The following is a 14,695-nucleotide window of genomic DNA, read 5'->3' on the forward strand; positions in this document are numbered from 1 at the left end:
ACCTTCTTTTTCTTCGTTTCGTCCTGCTCCTGGCGGTTCCTGAAAGAACAACTGTTCTCGCAGACGCAGAATTTTCCAGAAAATTCTGACAACCACTGCGAGACGGTTGAAGAGTCGTTAGAGGAGAGCGGGCCATTAGGCGTACGGTATTTCAATTGTTTGACGGAAAGTCGGGAAGCAGCGGGTGCGGAGGATGGTCTGGGGATAATTTAGAGATCACTAAATGCGGATCGCTTCGCGCAGAGTGTAACGTAACCGACGAAACGGTGGGCGAAAGTGAGCCTCGTAGCAGCCGGTGTAATCCGTGTCGACGACCTCGCTCGCCTAATATATACACACGATGGCCACCGTGAACACGCGAATATTCAACGAGGTGTGCCCGATTGTCCCCCTCAATTTTTTCTCCCCGCCCGTTCCACGTAAACAGCCCCGATAATTATCTGCGAATTTCTCAGTGTCGCAAATTAATTTACCGAATTAAATCCCCCCCCATTTGGTTACCGGCTCGATGGTAATCGTTCGTCGCGAGCAACCTTGCTTCTTCTTTTTTCTTTTCACGGCTCCACGGAGCACGGGTCAGCGTAATTGGCCAGACATAATCGTAAAGTTTGCGTAAAGCGAAAACGGAGGGCGACTTCATTAGCCTAATCTCGGAGCCATCCTGGCGGACGTTTTTTTCCTTCCCTTTTACACGTCACGGAGAAAGTGCGAGCTGTTGAGGGTGTCCGAACGCGCTTAAGAGATCAATATCGCGATACGGAAGATCGTTTAATTGGTAATTTCGGTGGTTCGTCAGCGCTAATGTAAATCTTCCCCTGTCTATCTGAGGCATGTTCGATTATATTGCATAAGCCCAGCAACGTCCTTGCGAAGAAAATCTCGAGCGTAGGATATCCTATCTCCGCGAGAACAATCAGTCGGGACTATTTCAAGTCTGCTCGGTGTAACGGCGATTTTAATTAGAAAAGCTGACGTTGCCCGGTATCAGCCGTAAATCATTAGGAGCCGCAGTGGACGACTCGCGAGGCATTCGAGGCGTGTTCTCCGCGGAAACCTTTGGACGGGACGTTTCGAGGAATAGATCCGATTAACCGCGACTCTCTGCCCGTTTAAGCGGGGCAATTAAACTCGATATTCGATCGAACTTCGTTATTGACCCTCTTCGGCCGTTTCCCACGGAGTAGAGAGAGTACCGAACGCGATTCGGCCATCTTTCCTCCCCGTTCGAGGGCCACGGAGTCTGACGACTCTCTTACTCTTTCCTCGCAGCCCTCGCGCGATATTATATTCCGTCGGAGCATTTAAACATCCGCTCTCGAGTGCCGTCCACTCGACTCAGCCCGCCAGCCAGAGGAATCGTCGGGATGCCAGGATCGCTGTTTATTGGTCGCAATAATCACGAGCAAATCACCCTCCGTGGGCAACGGATTGTTTTCAAAGCAGCCAGCTGTTGAGCCAGCATTCGAACGTTCGCTCGGTTAAAATTACCCAGGCTCCTCTGTCCTCGTTACAGCCGTCTATTATCATTTCAATGGTTACTTCATTAGCGGCGCTCGCTCGATTCTTCCCATCGATTTTACGAATTGAACTCGGCTGTGTAGGAACGTTTCTGAAATCTAATTTAGATATTACAGTGTGCGGTCTATGTAGGTGATTTGTCGAAAAGAGGAGAGCTCGAATGCAGCTCTTCGAGACGAGCGTGGAAACTTTTCACCGTGCCAAGTTGCGCGAGAGTTCCGCAGAATCGGTTATTTTTAATCCAAAGCTAGCGTCTACGCTGCGAACCTTGACCCAACCAAGTTACCGGAAGTTTCTATCGCAGCGGAGGCAAGTTTCGGAAACGTTCGTTTCCTCGCCGTGGAATCTGAGCAACCCCGGGCGAGAAGATATTCTCCTTGGGCGGTATAGCTAGCCAGCCTCGACGGCGTTACGCAGCCCCTCGTAACGACTCGGCGAAAGGGGTGTCGATCTACTTGACCCTTCCTCGAGGAGAACAAGGAGGAGAGCTCGAGTTGTAGACAGGGTCAACGGTCGCTTCGTAAATTTAATACGTCTCTCGTTAACTTTCCTTTCCTGCGGATTTCTTCGCTCGAGGCCCGTTTCCGAAGAAGGAGGAGGAACTTTTTTACCGCGTAAAATTACGCATTTCCCCCTCTCTCTGTAACCCTTTCGCCGGTGTTTCGGTCAGAGAGAGAGAGAGATGGTAATTGTGTGTACGCTCGCGTGACCGTGGATCAGTGTGGATTGACCGTAGGTCAGTTATGCAAAGCTGAGGGTTCAAGTATCCACCCTCGATCTGAGATTACGTTGGAATTTTCTTCGTACTTGCTCTATTTCGACGGGAAGAGATTTCATTCTGCGGGGTATCGAGTGTTTAAGCGTAGACAGGGGATTACCGAGGGGGAATTCTGATGAAAAATTGAAGGAAATTGATGGGAATCGACCGCTGCGACGTCTGCTTCCGCCGACTTTTCCCGGACAAAGAAGGAATCGTCGAATGGCGGGGGTGGCTGTAGATGGCCGACCAGCGTGTCGCCGGGGGTTGACCTTCTCCTGGAATACGAGATTCTCGGCTGGAGATACAGCCGCCGAATCGTTGAATTATATATGCCCCCCTTTCGACGAGAGAACGCTGTAGAGCCGAGTCTTTCGAAGGCTTTCGCGTTTTATCAAACAACTAACCTAAAAGTGGTACGTACACTCCTCTTTGCAAGTGTTGGGATACTTGCTGAATGGATTGAAATCTGCTGAATTCTATCAGAACCTACCGTATTCTGTTAATATTTGTCGAAACCTGTGGAAATCTACTAAAGTCTAGTGAAATCTACTGGAGTCTGCAGAATTCTATTAAAACAAACTTTGTTCTACTAATATTTATCGAAATCTTTCGAAACCGACGGAAATCTGCTGCATTCTTAATCAAATTTGCCGAGCTCTATAAAATTATTTCACTCTCAGAAGTTATTAAAAAATTTGTCAAATCCTAAAAACAATCATTCAATTCAAAATCTCAAAGAATAACAAGTAGATACGGATATTTTTACTAATATGTGACGCTAGCTTTGTCCAGGGAATGTAATTTAAATCCCACGTGAACGCATGCACAGTAATTCCGATTTCAGTTTCAATTGATAAAACCACAGATCACCAGATACAGTTAAAAAAAAAGAAGAACAGAAAAATCGCAAGGAAAAAAGGGTTGAGGAAAGGCTTTCGATCGGAGCGGTGGCTGTGTCGTTGCTTGTCTCTGCATGCTCGGTTCTAATATAGTTGTGAATATAACTCGAGGTATTTAGGTGAGCATGCATTTCCGCCGCCGTTCGTTCGACGAGGAACGAGACATCGAGTCCCCGACAGAGACGAGGAAGGAGATACTCGCACGAATACCATTTTCCCGACGTGTGCGTGCGTGCGCACACGCGCTCAGCGATGGGACCGATTCGAATAAGGTGTGGAAACCTTCGATCAAACGGTCATGAGGAACGCGTGATTAATCTTTCAACGCTCGCTTCTTGTTTCTCAACGTGAATGATACATTATCCCCCGAGGAATGTATAGCGTAATACCTACTGTGCTGCTTGCAAGAAGTTTAGAAGCTACCGTGACTCTTAAAGTACAGGTATCTGAATATGCAAGGAAATAGGTGAATCTGTTGAATGGTTAAATCTCGAAGAAGTTTTGTGCTTTGAAATTTGTCGTCGATAATGTAGGGCACGTTGGCGTAGCGCGTAGAGTGCTGGCTTGCTAACCGAAGGGTCGTGAGATCGATTCCCCTTTGGGTCAAAATTCACTTCGAATTTTTTCTCGTTTTCTACGATAGTATACGTTCGAACACGCTTCCAAGTCAATAATTCTGAAGTGGATATATTCAAAAAGTTCTTCGATTATCGGCGATAAATACATAGTGGTGTATCCACTCCCTTCGGTCTTAAACATTCCTATTAATTTCATTATACGAACCACCTATGCCAGAGACTCGTGACTGGAATGGTCATGGGTAAGGGAATGGAGCGCGCGAGGGCATCATTCCCATCGCTAGCCTGTGCTCCGTAGCCCACGGCCTGCTGATAAAGAAGGGGAACGAGAAAGAGAGAGAGAAAGTATACACGCGAGGAACGCGGGGCAGCGAGCTGAACAGGGAGGAAAACGCACGGTGGAAGCGAGAAAGGGAGAAGGAGTGGGGTTCTCGCGAAGAGGACAGAGAGGCTTCTACGGCGGGAGGGAGAGAGAGAGTGTCTAGCGAGAGTGAGCAGCAGCGTGAGGAAAACGGAGAGCGAGCGATGGAAGGCTCGAGAAAGGGAGAGAGCAAAGGACGCGGAGGAATTAGAAGGATGGATTTCCCGAGGAGGAGGGACGGGGAAGAGTCCACGGAGCGGAATTCTAACGAGGCCAGGCGAGACGAGGAGGCCTGCTGGAGCTACGATGGAGAGAATTTCGGGGCCGGAGGGACGAATAGGGAGCGAAGGGGAGGATGAAGGCGGGAAGGGTCGCGACACTGGAGAGAAAAGCTAAACAAGAGGATGCTCGCAGGCCTGGAAAGAATGACCGAATGGTTGGAAGAAGTTGCTGATGATAAGGGGCCAATCAGAGAACCACGTGTAACGGAATTGTCCGATTGGAGTGTGTGTGGAAAGAATTGCTTCGCTTTTCCTATTCTAAAGTTCCCTACTCTGGAATCGGAGCCGAAAGAGGCGTACAAAAGGCTTTGTCTTGCGTGGTTGCTATTTCGAAGTTTGATTCTCCGGGAATGAAATGCTGGCGCAAACTGTGTCAGGCAATATGAGCGTCATTGTTCTGAAAATCTATAAGGAAGGCTAGGTTGTATATAGGTGCAAAAGATGGATCTAGAAGTTGCACCGATGTTCTCTCTCCCTCGCGGGTTTGTAAATTAAAGGCTTGTCGGCTATCTGGATCAAACCTTCGCATGACTTTTCAGAATGAAAGGTTGGCAAAATACGAATAGTACGGTGTGCACAATGTAGACGCAGGCTTGGGGATCTCGCGTGAATCTCGGCCGTGGGGAACAGATGTTTCGGAAAAGCAAGAGGAAGAGGGAAGCACGGGGGTAGGAAACGAGCGACAGTGGCGGTAAAGTGGACAAGAGTCCCGGTGAATAGTGCACGTAAAAGGGAGAAAGCGTTAGCGAAACGGTGTGTGGGAAAATAAGAGAGGAGAGCAGAGAAGCGAGAGAGAGGGAAACACGGGTTGGAGTTGGAGTGGATGGAAACTTGCGGATGTGTGCGAGCATCGTCGAAGCCTTGGTACACCTCCGAGCGGAGGAGCCACCTGCAAGGATAATATAATCGACGTAGCGTGATCCTATAGCAAGAACTTGGCCTCGCGATCCTATCGCCGCGTAGATCTCTCGATCGCAGTTGCACGCGATACGGAAACTTGGCTTGCTGGAATGACAACCGAATCGATTTGACTTCTCTCCCCCTCCCTGCTATTGTCTTTTACGAAATCGAAAGTTGTAGCTTTCGAAGTAGTCTTCCAGTTCACGGATGATCACGAGGGACACGTTTCATTTGCACAGCGAGGTGCAGCTATCTGACAATCTATCGCACGTGTAACGCGACTCTCACGCTGTAGACTCTTCTTTCATTCTCAACACGATTCATACCACGTCCAATCAGCATTCTAGCCTTAAACTTTCCACCCAATAATAGGAAGCAGAAAAATTGTTTTCAACGCAACCGAGTTAGAGCAAGTCCCCCAACAGAACCTATCCAGGTAGGATCGAGACCATGCGAAGCGAGGGTCCCCGTGAGCCCGAGAGAGAGATCGTCGAATCGATAAAAGGAGGAATTTCACGGCACAATGACCGTCATTCAGCCAGGCTGGGTTTAACGAACGACCGCGCGACTCCGTTTCTGCCGACTGGCCTCCGGTCCTTGGCCGGCAGAGCGCGTCGTTGCGTAAACGCAATGTCGGAAAGAGGAATCGTAATGTGGAAAGGTCAGTGTCTTTCTTTCTCCGGTGACGTCGACGGCCCGGCACGGACGCGCCTCCGAAAATATCCACCGCCGTCGTCCTGCTTCTCTCTCTCTCTCTCTGTCCCTCTTCTCCGCCACGTTTTCCCCATGAAACTTTCTGGTATCGCGTTTTATCTGCCGCGGCCGTCTCGGTCACTGGTCACCGACGAGACGCGCGAAATCACGCGAACCAGACGGCTCTAGTCGTTACCTTTCCTTACCTACCGCTGGGGCAATCTTCCAGCCAACTTCCTGTTCTCCGTACGATCTTAATTGTCGTACCGTGAGATTGGAAGCGTTCGAAGTTATATCGTGCGGAGGAGTCAAGATGACCCAAGTTGTACCGCTGGCGAGTATGTGCCATGGAGGAAAGGATCCTTGGTTTTTTCTGTAATACGGAGTTTACGGGACAGACTCGACAGACTCGAACTATCGCGGGATGAATAAAAAGCAGGGAAAAGGGTTGGCTGGTGGTATCGAGCAGCCGCATCACGCACGCGTTCGACTCGATGCAATTATCGGTCGCGAGCCACCGTGTAACGTTCGATCGATTATCATTCTCGCGATCGATATCGCACAGTGGGTGTGTAGCAGGTTCCCAGAGAGAGAGAGAGAGAGAGAGAGAGGGAACCTCGGCCACGGATACTTTGCAATTATCTCGTAAACGGGAGGAGGCGGTCGATCGGCGGTCGATTGGCGGTAAATTAATTGCCGCTGTAAAACAAGATCGTTCAAAGTCGCGGCCGCGTAGATTTATCGGCGAGCAAAGGAGGGAAACGGTGTAGCACGGAGCAAGAAAAAGAGAGCGGAGATTGATGGAAATAGTATTTGCTCTGTTGCGGTCGACGATGTTGCGTTGCGTGCGCGAGCGCGTAAATTCAATCCTCGTTCCAAACGAACTTCATTCCAGACGAGGAATTTTTTTTCCCCGGCGAAACGCGAACTAGCCTGGCATGCGATACGATTTGCTTTCGCAATAAGCTGTTCGCGTAACGCAGGTGCACGCACCGACCCGGGAAGGTTTTCTGTTTCGCGAGCTAATCAGGAATTCGCGCGCGCCGCGCTCCATCGACGCGCCACTTCCAGCCGACGAGTGTGCTCGCGTTCGTTATTCCGTGAAACGCTCCTTTCGATTTTCCTTTCTTATTCGTCTGCCTGACGTTTCGCAATATATTTCTCGCAAACGGCTAGATTGGCGAAGAATTCCGCGTCCGTGGCGCGAGGAACGCTAAATTGTACAGCCAAACGGTGTTTGCAAGGTGTCGAAGGTGTGAATTTTCCTACTGGTTCGCACGAAACTCGTCAGCCTCGATAAGCAGCGAGCAATTACAATCGCACACTTGGCCGATCTTCGACTTCCTGTTCGCTGATCGGTGTATCGAGTGACAGGCTCTGTATTCAGCTAGCGAACGTGTTAATGACAGTGGACCGTGGAAAAGGCTGTTATTCCGCGAAAGTTACACGTTTCGAGAGCCGATAAATTCTTCTCCGGGTTGTTCGAGAGGAGCGATTGGCTCGTGGCACTGGCGGCCTTCCGAAACGCCGTGCCGGGCCAATTGCCAATGTCTGACCCTGTAATTAGGTTTGCGCTGCTGGTAATACCATTACTCGGTAAGCGTGCAATTTCCCTGGTAGCTGTTTCTGTCCTCCTGGACCGGTTCCTTTCATCACGACTGAGATTTCTGAACCACTTCTTTCCACCGTCGAACGCTCCCGAGCGTTAGCACCCTGCTCGAGGGAAATCTTGTAGTCTGAGGAGAGGAGAATGCTGAAGGTGAGGTTAACGGTAGTAGTGAAACGATTGTTTTTTTTTTCTTTTCTAGTGGCGTGGCCGTGTCGTGCGGGGAGTGCAGTAGCAGCGGTACCAGCGACATCACGGAGCCGGGTTCCCCGTGCAGTACGAGCAGCGACGAGGGGGTAGCGATACGTGGCGCGCCCGCCAGTCCACTTCCGTCCCTACCCAAGCTGGCGCCGTCCTCGCAGATCAGTACCAGGCCCCAGTGGCCCTGGACCCCGCCGTTGGCGGCCACCGCGTGCTCGACCTACAAGAGGCTCAAGGGCGAGCCCGAGGCTGGCGCCCTCCCGAGGTCCGGGGCCGCGGATCCCTCCTTCCGAGGAACCACCAAGTCCCTAGGCAAGCCGAACGCTGCCCATCACCATCACGAGTCCCAGGGCAAGATCACCGAGTACTTCAAGACTCAGATCAAGCCTCAGCAGCCCAAAGTAAGTCTCCACACGTTCTCCGAATGGTTCACGTGTTCAGGATCGTCTGATCCACCGTGGGTCATCTGAGTTGCCTGGGTGACCCATCGGTGGGTCATCGAGTGATGGCCTTAACCTCTCTAGATGACCGTCATCTATGCCCTTATTTGCCTAGGTGACCCACCTATGGATCATCAAGTGATGCTCTTACTTGCCTTCGTGGCCCATCGATGGGTCATAGAGTAATGCTCTCGTTTCCCAATATGACCCACCGATGGGTCATTCCAGCATAGATCGCAAAGATTAAATAGGCGCTGTAGCTATTAGGTTGGTGCACATGAGATATTTTTTCAATAGCTGAAATGTATTCAATTTTGTCCGATCGTAAATTTTTACAAAGAAGGAATTCGCTGCAGTATTTACACGTGTATTGAATAACAAAAGAATGCATAATACACTTGTGTGGGATTTGGTAATTAACGTGGGAGTCGACACGCTTGAATTGTCAAATATAAATATAATACACAGATATTGTTCAGTTCCTCGGAAACTGATTTTCTCGAGGAAAAATACACACTTTCCCCTTCGCGTTCACACGAACACACGCTCGCAGTTTCTTGAAACTAAATAGATCTCTTATATCTTAAACTTAACTCTTAGTCTAAACACGCCTGAGCCAACGCTGTAATCGCACAATAGGTGCCTTTTTCTCGGCCACCCGCGCGATACCACAATTGTTTGGACATTATTATCTGACGCGATGAATAATCGAGATATGCCTGTAATATTTTTACATAAGTTTAAACTTGAAGAAACTGCGGCAAAAACTGCTTATGTTGGCGACTTTCTCGTTGGAAATGAGCAAAGAACCAAACGGGGCTTAGAATGATAACGTGTTAAGAAAAATTATCGAAAAGAATCTTCGATAAAGAATATGAAATTTTGCTACATCTTTCCTCTATTCGTTAGATCTTTCTCCAACAGACCACTGGACAATTTTTTTAGCGAATAAATTATTCCGAAATGAAGACACTATAAAAGTAACATTCAAAGGGTTTCTTAATTCAGCTGTCGTGTTCTCAACACGAACCACGCGACCGATCACCCCCACCGTTGACTTGCATCGCTTCTATCTACCTGCCAATAAGGGTTCGCGAAAGAGGCCTTTTTCTAGGAAAGGCGTTGATTGGCCCTTTTTCCGAATTAGCAGCTACGAAAACATGTATAAAGGTAGCTTTCGCAAGCCCGAAAGCAGAACATGTACGGAGTGTACATATTAAAAAAAACCGAACAACGTAGTTTAACCTAAAACTAAACAACCAATAGGGAAACATCCATCGTGATATCTTCCAACCGAGAAATAAGATCACGGTAACAAACATCAGCGACTAATAATTTTTATGTATTTCGAATAACGAAACATTATTCTTTCTTGTTCATCGCTAATTTCGTCTTCTTCTAAGCCTAAATCTGTATTTAAACAATTGGCATATTCTAACTGATCTTGTTTTTTTTTTCTTCAATTTCTTTGAAATAATTATTTCGCGTTATTTGTCTAAATTCGTTGATACGAGTTACTTTGATTAAGCGCGTCACTTTTTTAAGAAACCAGCCTAGCGACCGTCAACATATGCACCAACCTAATACAGAAAAACACGTATATTTAACAGGTGATAAGATTAGAAACCGCAAAATGAAGTATCAACGATACTAAACACTTTGCTAAAATCGAACCATCCGGTTCGAGCGTTTCGTGAATTTCACTAGCGTTCAACACCTCGAATGCAGGACCAATTCTACGTAACTTGTCCGAAATGAATTTTTTATTTAAATACAACACGTCGCGATACGCGTAAATAATATGTGAACAGCTACAAGTAGATCTATTTAAATATTGCCATTTACACAAATTAAACGCTTTCGGCACCGCCCCCACGGCATTCAACCTGTTAACTCTTTGCACTCGAAGGCCCTTTCTTTTTCAACTTTCTTACTTCAACGTATAATGTGTTTCTGTTGTACAAGACCTTGTAACGCTTCGTTAGAAGTTGGTTCTTCGAAACTACCTCGCTGCTGAGACCTCTAGCATACGGTGAACGATTTCTAGAGGTCCACAGGCCTGCCGTCCTGGAAAACATCAGCTTAATTATTTACCAAATTGTAGATGTAATAATGTCGCCTCTCGAGTGCAAAGGGTTAAAAAGTAATGAAAAAAGAAAAAAATGCACATTATCGTACGCGTGTAACAGATCAAGAAGAACAGCGAGACGATGTCGGTGCTAGTCGCGAAGAGCACGTCGGAGTTCCGGAGGCCAGCGACCGTGCAGAGGAACAAGGGAGGACTTGCCAAGTACCTGAGCACGGTGTCGCCGAACGGGAGGACAAGCTCGACGACGAACGACTGGGAAGTAAGAGCCCTGACGATGTCTCCGCCACCCACCAAGAAACCACCGCCGGTGATCGTACCGAGGACCAACGGTAAGATGGACAAGAAATTGGCGAAATCGGTGCCCAGCCTGCCTATCTCGAACGACGTACTCAAGAACATACCGAGCTGCAAGATCTCGTCTCTAAGGTAAGCCTAAATCCGCGAACGAAACGCCAGGAGAACAACGTTTAACCCTCTGTTCGTCCAGATCATTGCGAAGTACCGAATAAACCACCCTCTTGCCTAGTGTAACAGTCGTGAACTGCGAGACTTTTTCTCCAGGTACGCTACCAATCTCTATAGACAACATTTCACGTCTATCTCCCAATTGAATCTCTCAACGTAGCTACAGTGCGAATGAAATTTCAGCACCTTGCCGGTGTGTCTGTTTCTCTCAACGATCCTAACAGCAAAAGGGAAAGCAACGGTGTATCTGAAAGAACCTGTTGAAACCATTGTCCTATTCTCATATCTGTGTTGCAACTGTAGGTTGACATCGGAGGCGAGTCCAAACGCGAAGAACAGTTCGCCACCCTCGACGCCAGCACCTACTCTGACCAACGAGACGGCTACCGGCCTCGATTTCAAAGGCTGCATCCTTTCGAAACAGCGCAACGTGAACGAGAACAACAACAACCTGACGAACGGCTGCGGGAACATCTTGGGCTCGCTGAGATCCCAAACTGGCCAGCAAGATCCTCTGTCGAGGTTGTCCGTACCGGAGGACACCGACGAATCCAAGGAGACCCAGGTGAGCCCAGCGGACGAGGACGACGTGGAGGAAGAAGAGGAGGACTCGAGGAGTAGCGAATCGAAACCGCCCTTGTCGCCGATACTCTCCGCGCCTACCACTATCAGATTCCCAGCTCGTGAACCAGAAAAGGACAGGCAACACGGCACGGACAGCGGGGTTTGCCGATGGGATAAGTGCGAGGAGAGCTTCGAATCGAGCGGAGAGCTCCTGGAACATTTACAGGTGCGTGACAGAGAGAAGCTTATATCGCGACGCGTTCCAATCGGAAAAAGAGGCCGGTGTCAGGAGTGATTCTGTCGGGATCGATCGGTTCCGTCCGCGTAATTCGACCGTATAGCGGAATTAACGAAGCTCTCGCGTATCATGTGTCGCAGTTTTCTGTTACATTGTTACAACTGCTCTGGTAGCACGAAACAACGTTGTTCCTTTTTTTGTTTCCCCAAGCCTGCCTCTCCTTTTTTCTTTTTTCGTTCACGTAATCGATATTGCAACACGTTCGTGGCTACCGTGTATCCGTTGGATACGGTTTCGTCGCAACATCGTGTGTGTCACGTATATATACCATCGTCCTGTTGGCTTTTTAATTTATCCATGGATGAATTTCGCGTGTTGCAGGCGGCGCACATCAACACGCAAACCGGCGGCGATAATTTTGTCTGTCAGTGGCAAGGTTGCAAGGTGCAAGGGAGGAGTTCCTGCTCGAGGAGATGGCTGGAACGACACGTGTTGTCCCACGGCGGGAACAAACCGTTCCGGTGCATAGTCGACGGCTGCGGAAGCAGATTCAGCTCTCAGGTAATGCGTCGTGTCCACTGGTTGGTCCGCTTCGTTGGAAGGACCACCGCTGTCTTTCTCTTCCGTGGACAACCCATGGAAACGAACCGTTTCCTTCACACACATGGAGGACGCGTTTAAAAAAATCGTCGTATCCTCCGAAATCCTCCACTTTGTTCCGTTCTCGTCACACATCTCTGCCTAATCGTTGCGAAAAAAGATCTGTCGGTTTACCGTTGTAAATCTGTCCCCGTGACGTGAATGCTTTTGTGTTATTACCACAACGACGTGGTACGCTTTTCATTCATTCGCTCGTGTTCCATTGATTTGAAGACCGGCTCGAGGAATCAGCGATATCTCTCCACGATCGTTGGTTGTGGCTGGCCACAAACTCGACACCATTTCGATTCGATCGTTTCCCGATACGGGAAACTTCTCGAAACTTCTTCGGGCACTTTTCGTTCGTATATCTAAGGAATCCCTGGACCTCCTCTTCTGTCTTCTTATGTCACGCGTCCGCAGGCGGTGGTAAGAAACTAACGAATCTTGTTTTTCCTGTTTTATCAAGCATCCGACGAGCACACGTTCGAGATATCGCAGTTGCGAGGATATTTCTTTGTATTCTCGCACACCCGATGTTGCTGAGGTTCGGTAATGTATCTGTCATCGAAGATCGTTCTGCCCTGACAAATGGAAAGAACGATCGCTCCACGAACAATCTCCCGTTCGAAATTTTCCCGAAGCAAATAGGAACGTACTCCCTGGTTTCTGTGTCTCCTAGAACATAAGCTTGCAAAATCTGAACATTTCTGAGTGGATCAGTCTCTTTTACAACGAATTTGCTTTCTTCTTGTGTGATCGTCGCAATCACACTCGCTAGTCATACCGAGCTCGAATTCTCCCTCTCTCTCTCTCTCTCATAATGCTGTACATCGAAACGAATCATCGTGGTTGTTTCACGTTACGACTGGCCCCTTTGTTCCTGTGCAATCGCCGCTCTTTACGAACAACGACCTCTCGAAAGATGAATGTGCCCTCCCCAATCTCCTATTGGCAATTCGTCCTCCTCTGTAGGTGAGCCACGACTTCCCCGAAAAGTGCTCGACTTCCAGTTTCGATAACCGGGCAAATTTCATTTGCAGACCGCGCTCGAAAGGCACGTGAACGGGCACTTTAATCAACCGGAGACCAGCAACAATAACGCGAGACGAAGCTGCGAGAGCGGTGGAAAGCTGGTGAGAAGAAACGGGAAACGGCTACGGTATAGGCGACAACCTTGGTCGGGTGAGTGTCTTCTAGTTTATTAAATTCTAATTAAATTCTTTTATCCTTTGTCGGAATACTCGAACGTGTCGTTTCAGCGAGACTGTTCGACTACTTCGATTCTGGAGTGATGGAAGGTCTCCAGCACAGGTTACTCCAACTGGCCAAGTCGAGGACGCAAGGACGTCTCGCGGAGACTCCAGGAAATTCGATGGCCCTAACTAGTCAAGTAAGTCGGAGGAAAATAACGTTCAAATCGATCTACGTATATCTTGTACCGTTTGTATCGAAACAATTGCTTCCGTTTCTAGGTATTAGCTCGAAGAGTAGAGTTGGACGGAAAGACTAAAGTTCTGTTACGATGGCATCCTCCAGACATGTAAGTAGTACAGATGGTAGAAATCTGTCAGTCGAGGTACAGTTTCGTTAACTAGAATAATCTGAGAAAAGTGTCGATTTTGAATGTTGGATCAGCGAGCCAGACGAGTGGGTACTGGAGTCGGAAGTACAAAGCACGAAGAACGTGGAGATACGCAAGGTGGCGTCGAGACATCCGGAAGAGGTGAGCCTGGCCCTGTACTCGGCGATGAACGGCAGCACGCCGTCGTTGTCGCGGGTGAAGCAACGCCGGAAACCTGTGAAGAACTCGTGATAATGCCGATCAAGGTGATCGAGAACAAGCGCGACGAAGCAGCGACGACTATGCCAGAGAACGAATTAGAAGACGTGTTTTCTGTATCAGGATGATTGTGCTTTCTGGTCTGTACAGAAGGAGCCTGGCGAGAATAACCTGAACGTGTCGAGAAGAGGACCGAACTAAGACGTGTTCGAGCTTTCGAGAGGTTAGGAACAGGTGGGGTTAATTCCAAAACGAGTTCCGAGACGAAGTAGAACCGATGTTCCGAGTGAACGTACCACAAAACACAGATGCGGAGATAAAAGTCTATGACGCGAGCTATCGAAGAGTTCGCTTATCATGCGATAGAGAGAGAGAGAGAGAGAGAGAGAGAGAGAGAGAGAGAGAGAGAGAGAGAGAGAGAGGGAAGGGAGAGACAAATAAAACGGACAGAAAACATTGAGAATGTAGTATGAAGAGAGTACCTCGAGACAAATGGGGGAAGAGAGAGTAATACATTCTAATTTATTATAGCCTAAATCCATCGATCGTTAGGTGATATATTATATTAGTAGTCGTGGATAGCGATGAAAGGATATTCTTGTTGCCTATCGATACCAAATTCTTTGAAACGAGTTGGGGTCGATTCCTGCCACGAGTGCCTGTGATCCCAAGGGCGACGA

At 48.5% G+C, this 14,695-nt stretch overlaps 1 protein-coding gene across 1 annotated transcript in view; it reads left to right on the plus strand.

Moving 5' to 3' along the window:
* LOC108570964 overlaps window positions 1-14,415 on the plus strand; it is a 117,981-nt gene extending 103,566 nt beyond the window's left edge. Inside the window, exons 2-9 of the mRNA XM_017932902.1 lie at window positions 7,799-8,198; window positions 10,427-10,752; window positions 11,095-11,581; window positions 11,975-12,154; window positions 13,276-13,417; window positions 13,495-13,625; window positions 13,708-13,775; window positions 13,871-14,415. Coding sequence (XP_017788391.1) covers window positions 7,799-8,198; window positions 10,427-10,752; window positions 11,095-11,581; window positions 11,975-12,154; window positions 13,276-13,417; window positions 13,495-13,625; window positions 13,708-13,775; window positions 13,871-14,048 — 1,912 coding nt within the window. The 3' untranslated portion in view covers window positions 14,049-14,415. The remainder of the gene's footprint in view (window positions 1-7,798; window positions 8,199-10,426; window positions 10,753-11,094; window positions 11,582-11,974; window positions 12,155-13,275; window positions 13,418-13,494; window positions 13,626-13,707; window positions 13,776-13,870) is intronic.
* The last annotated feature ends 280 nt before the right edge of the window (window positions 14,416-14,695 follow it).

Source organism: Habropoda laboriosa, unplaced genomic scaffold, assembly GCF_001263275.1.
Source record: "Habropoda laboriosa isolate 0110345459 unplaced genomic scaffold, ASM126327v1 scaffold88, whole genome shotgun sequence".
Lineage (NCBI taxonomy): Eukaryota > Metazoa > Arthropoda > Insecta > Hymenoptera > Apidae > Habropoda > Habropoda laboriosa.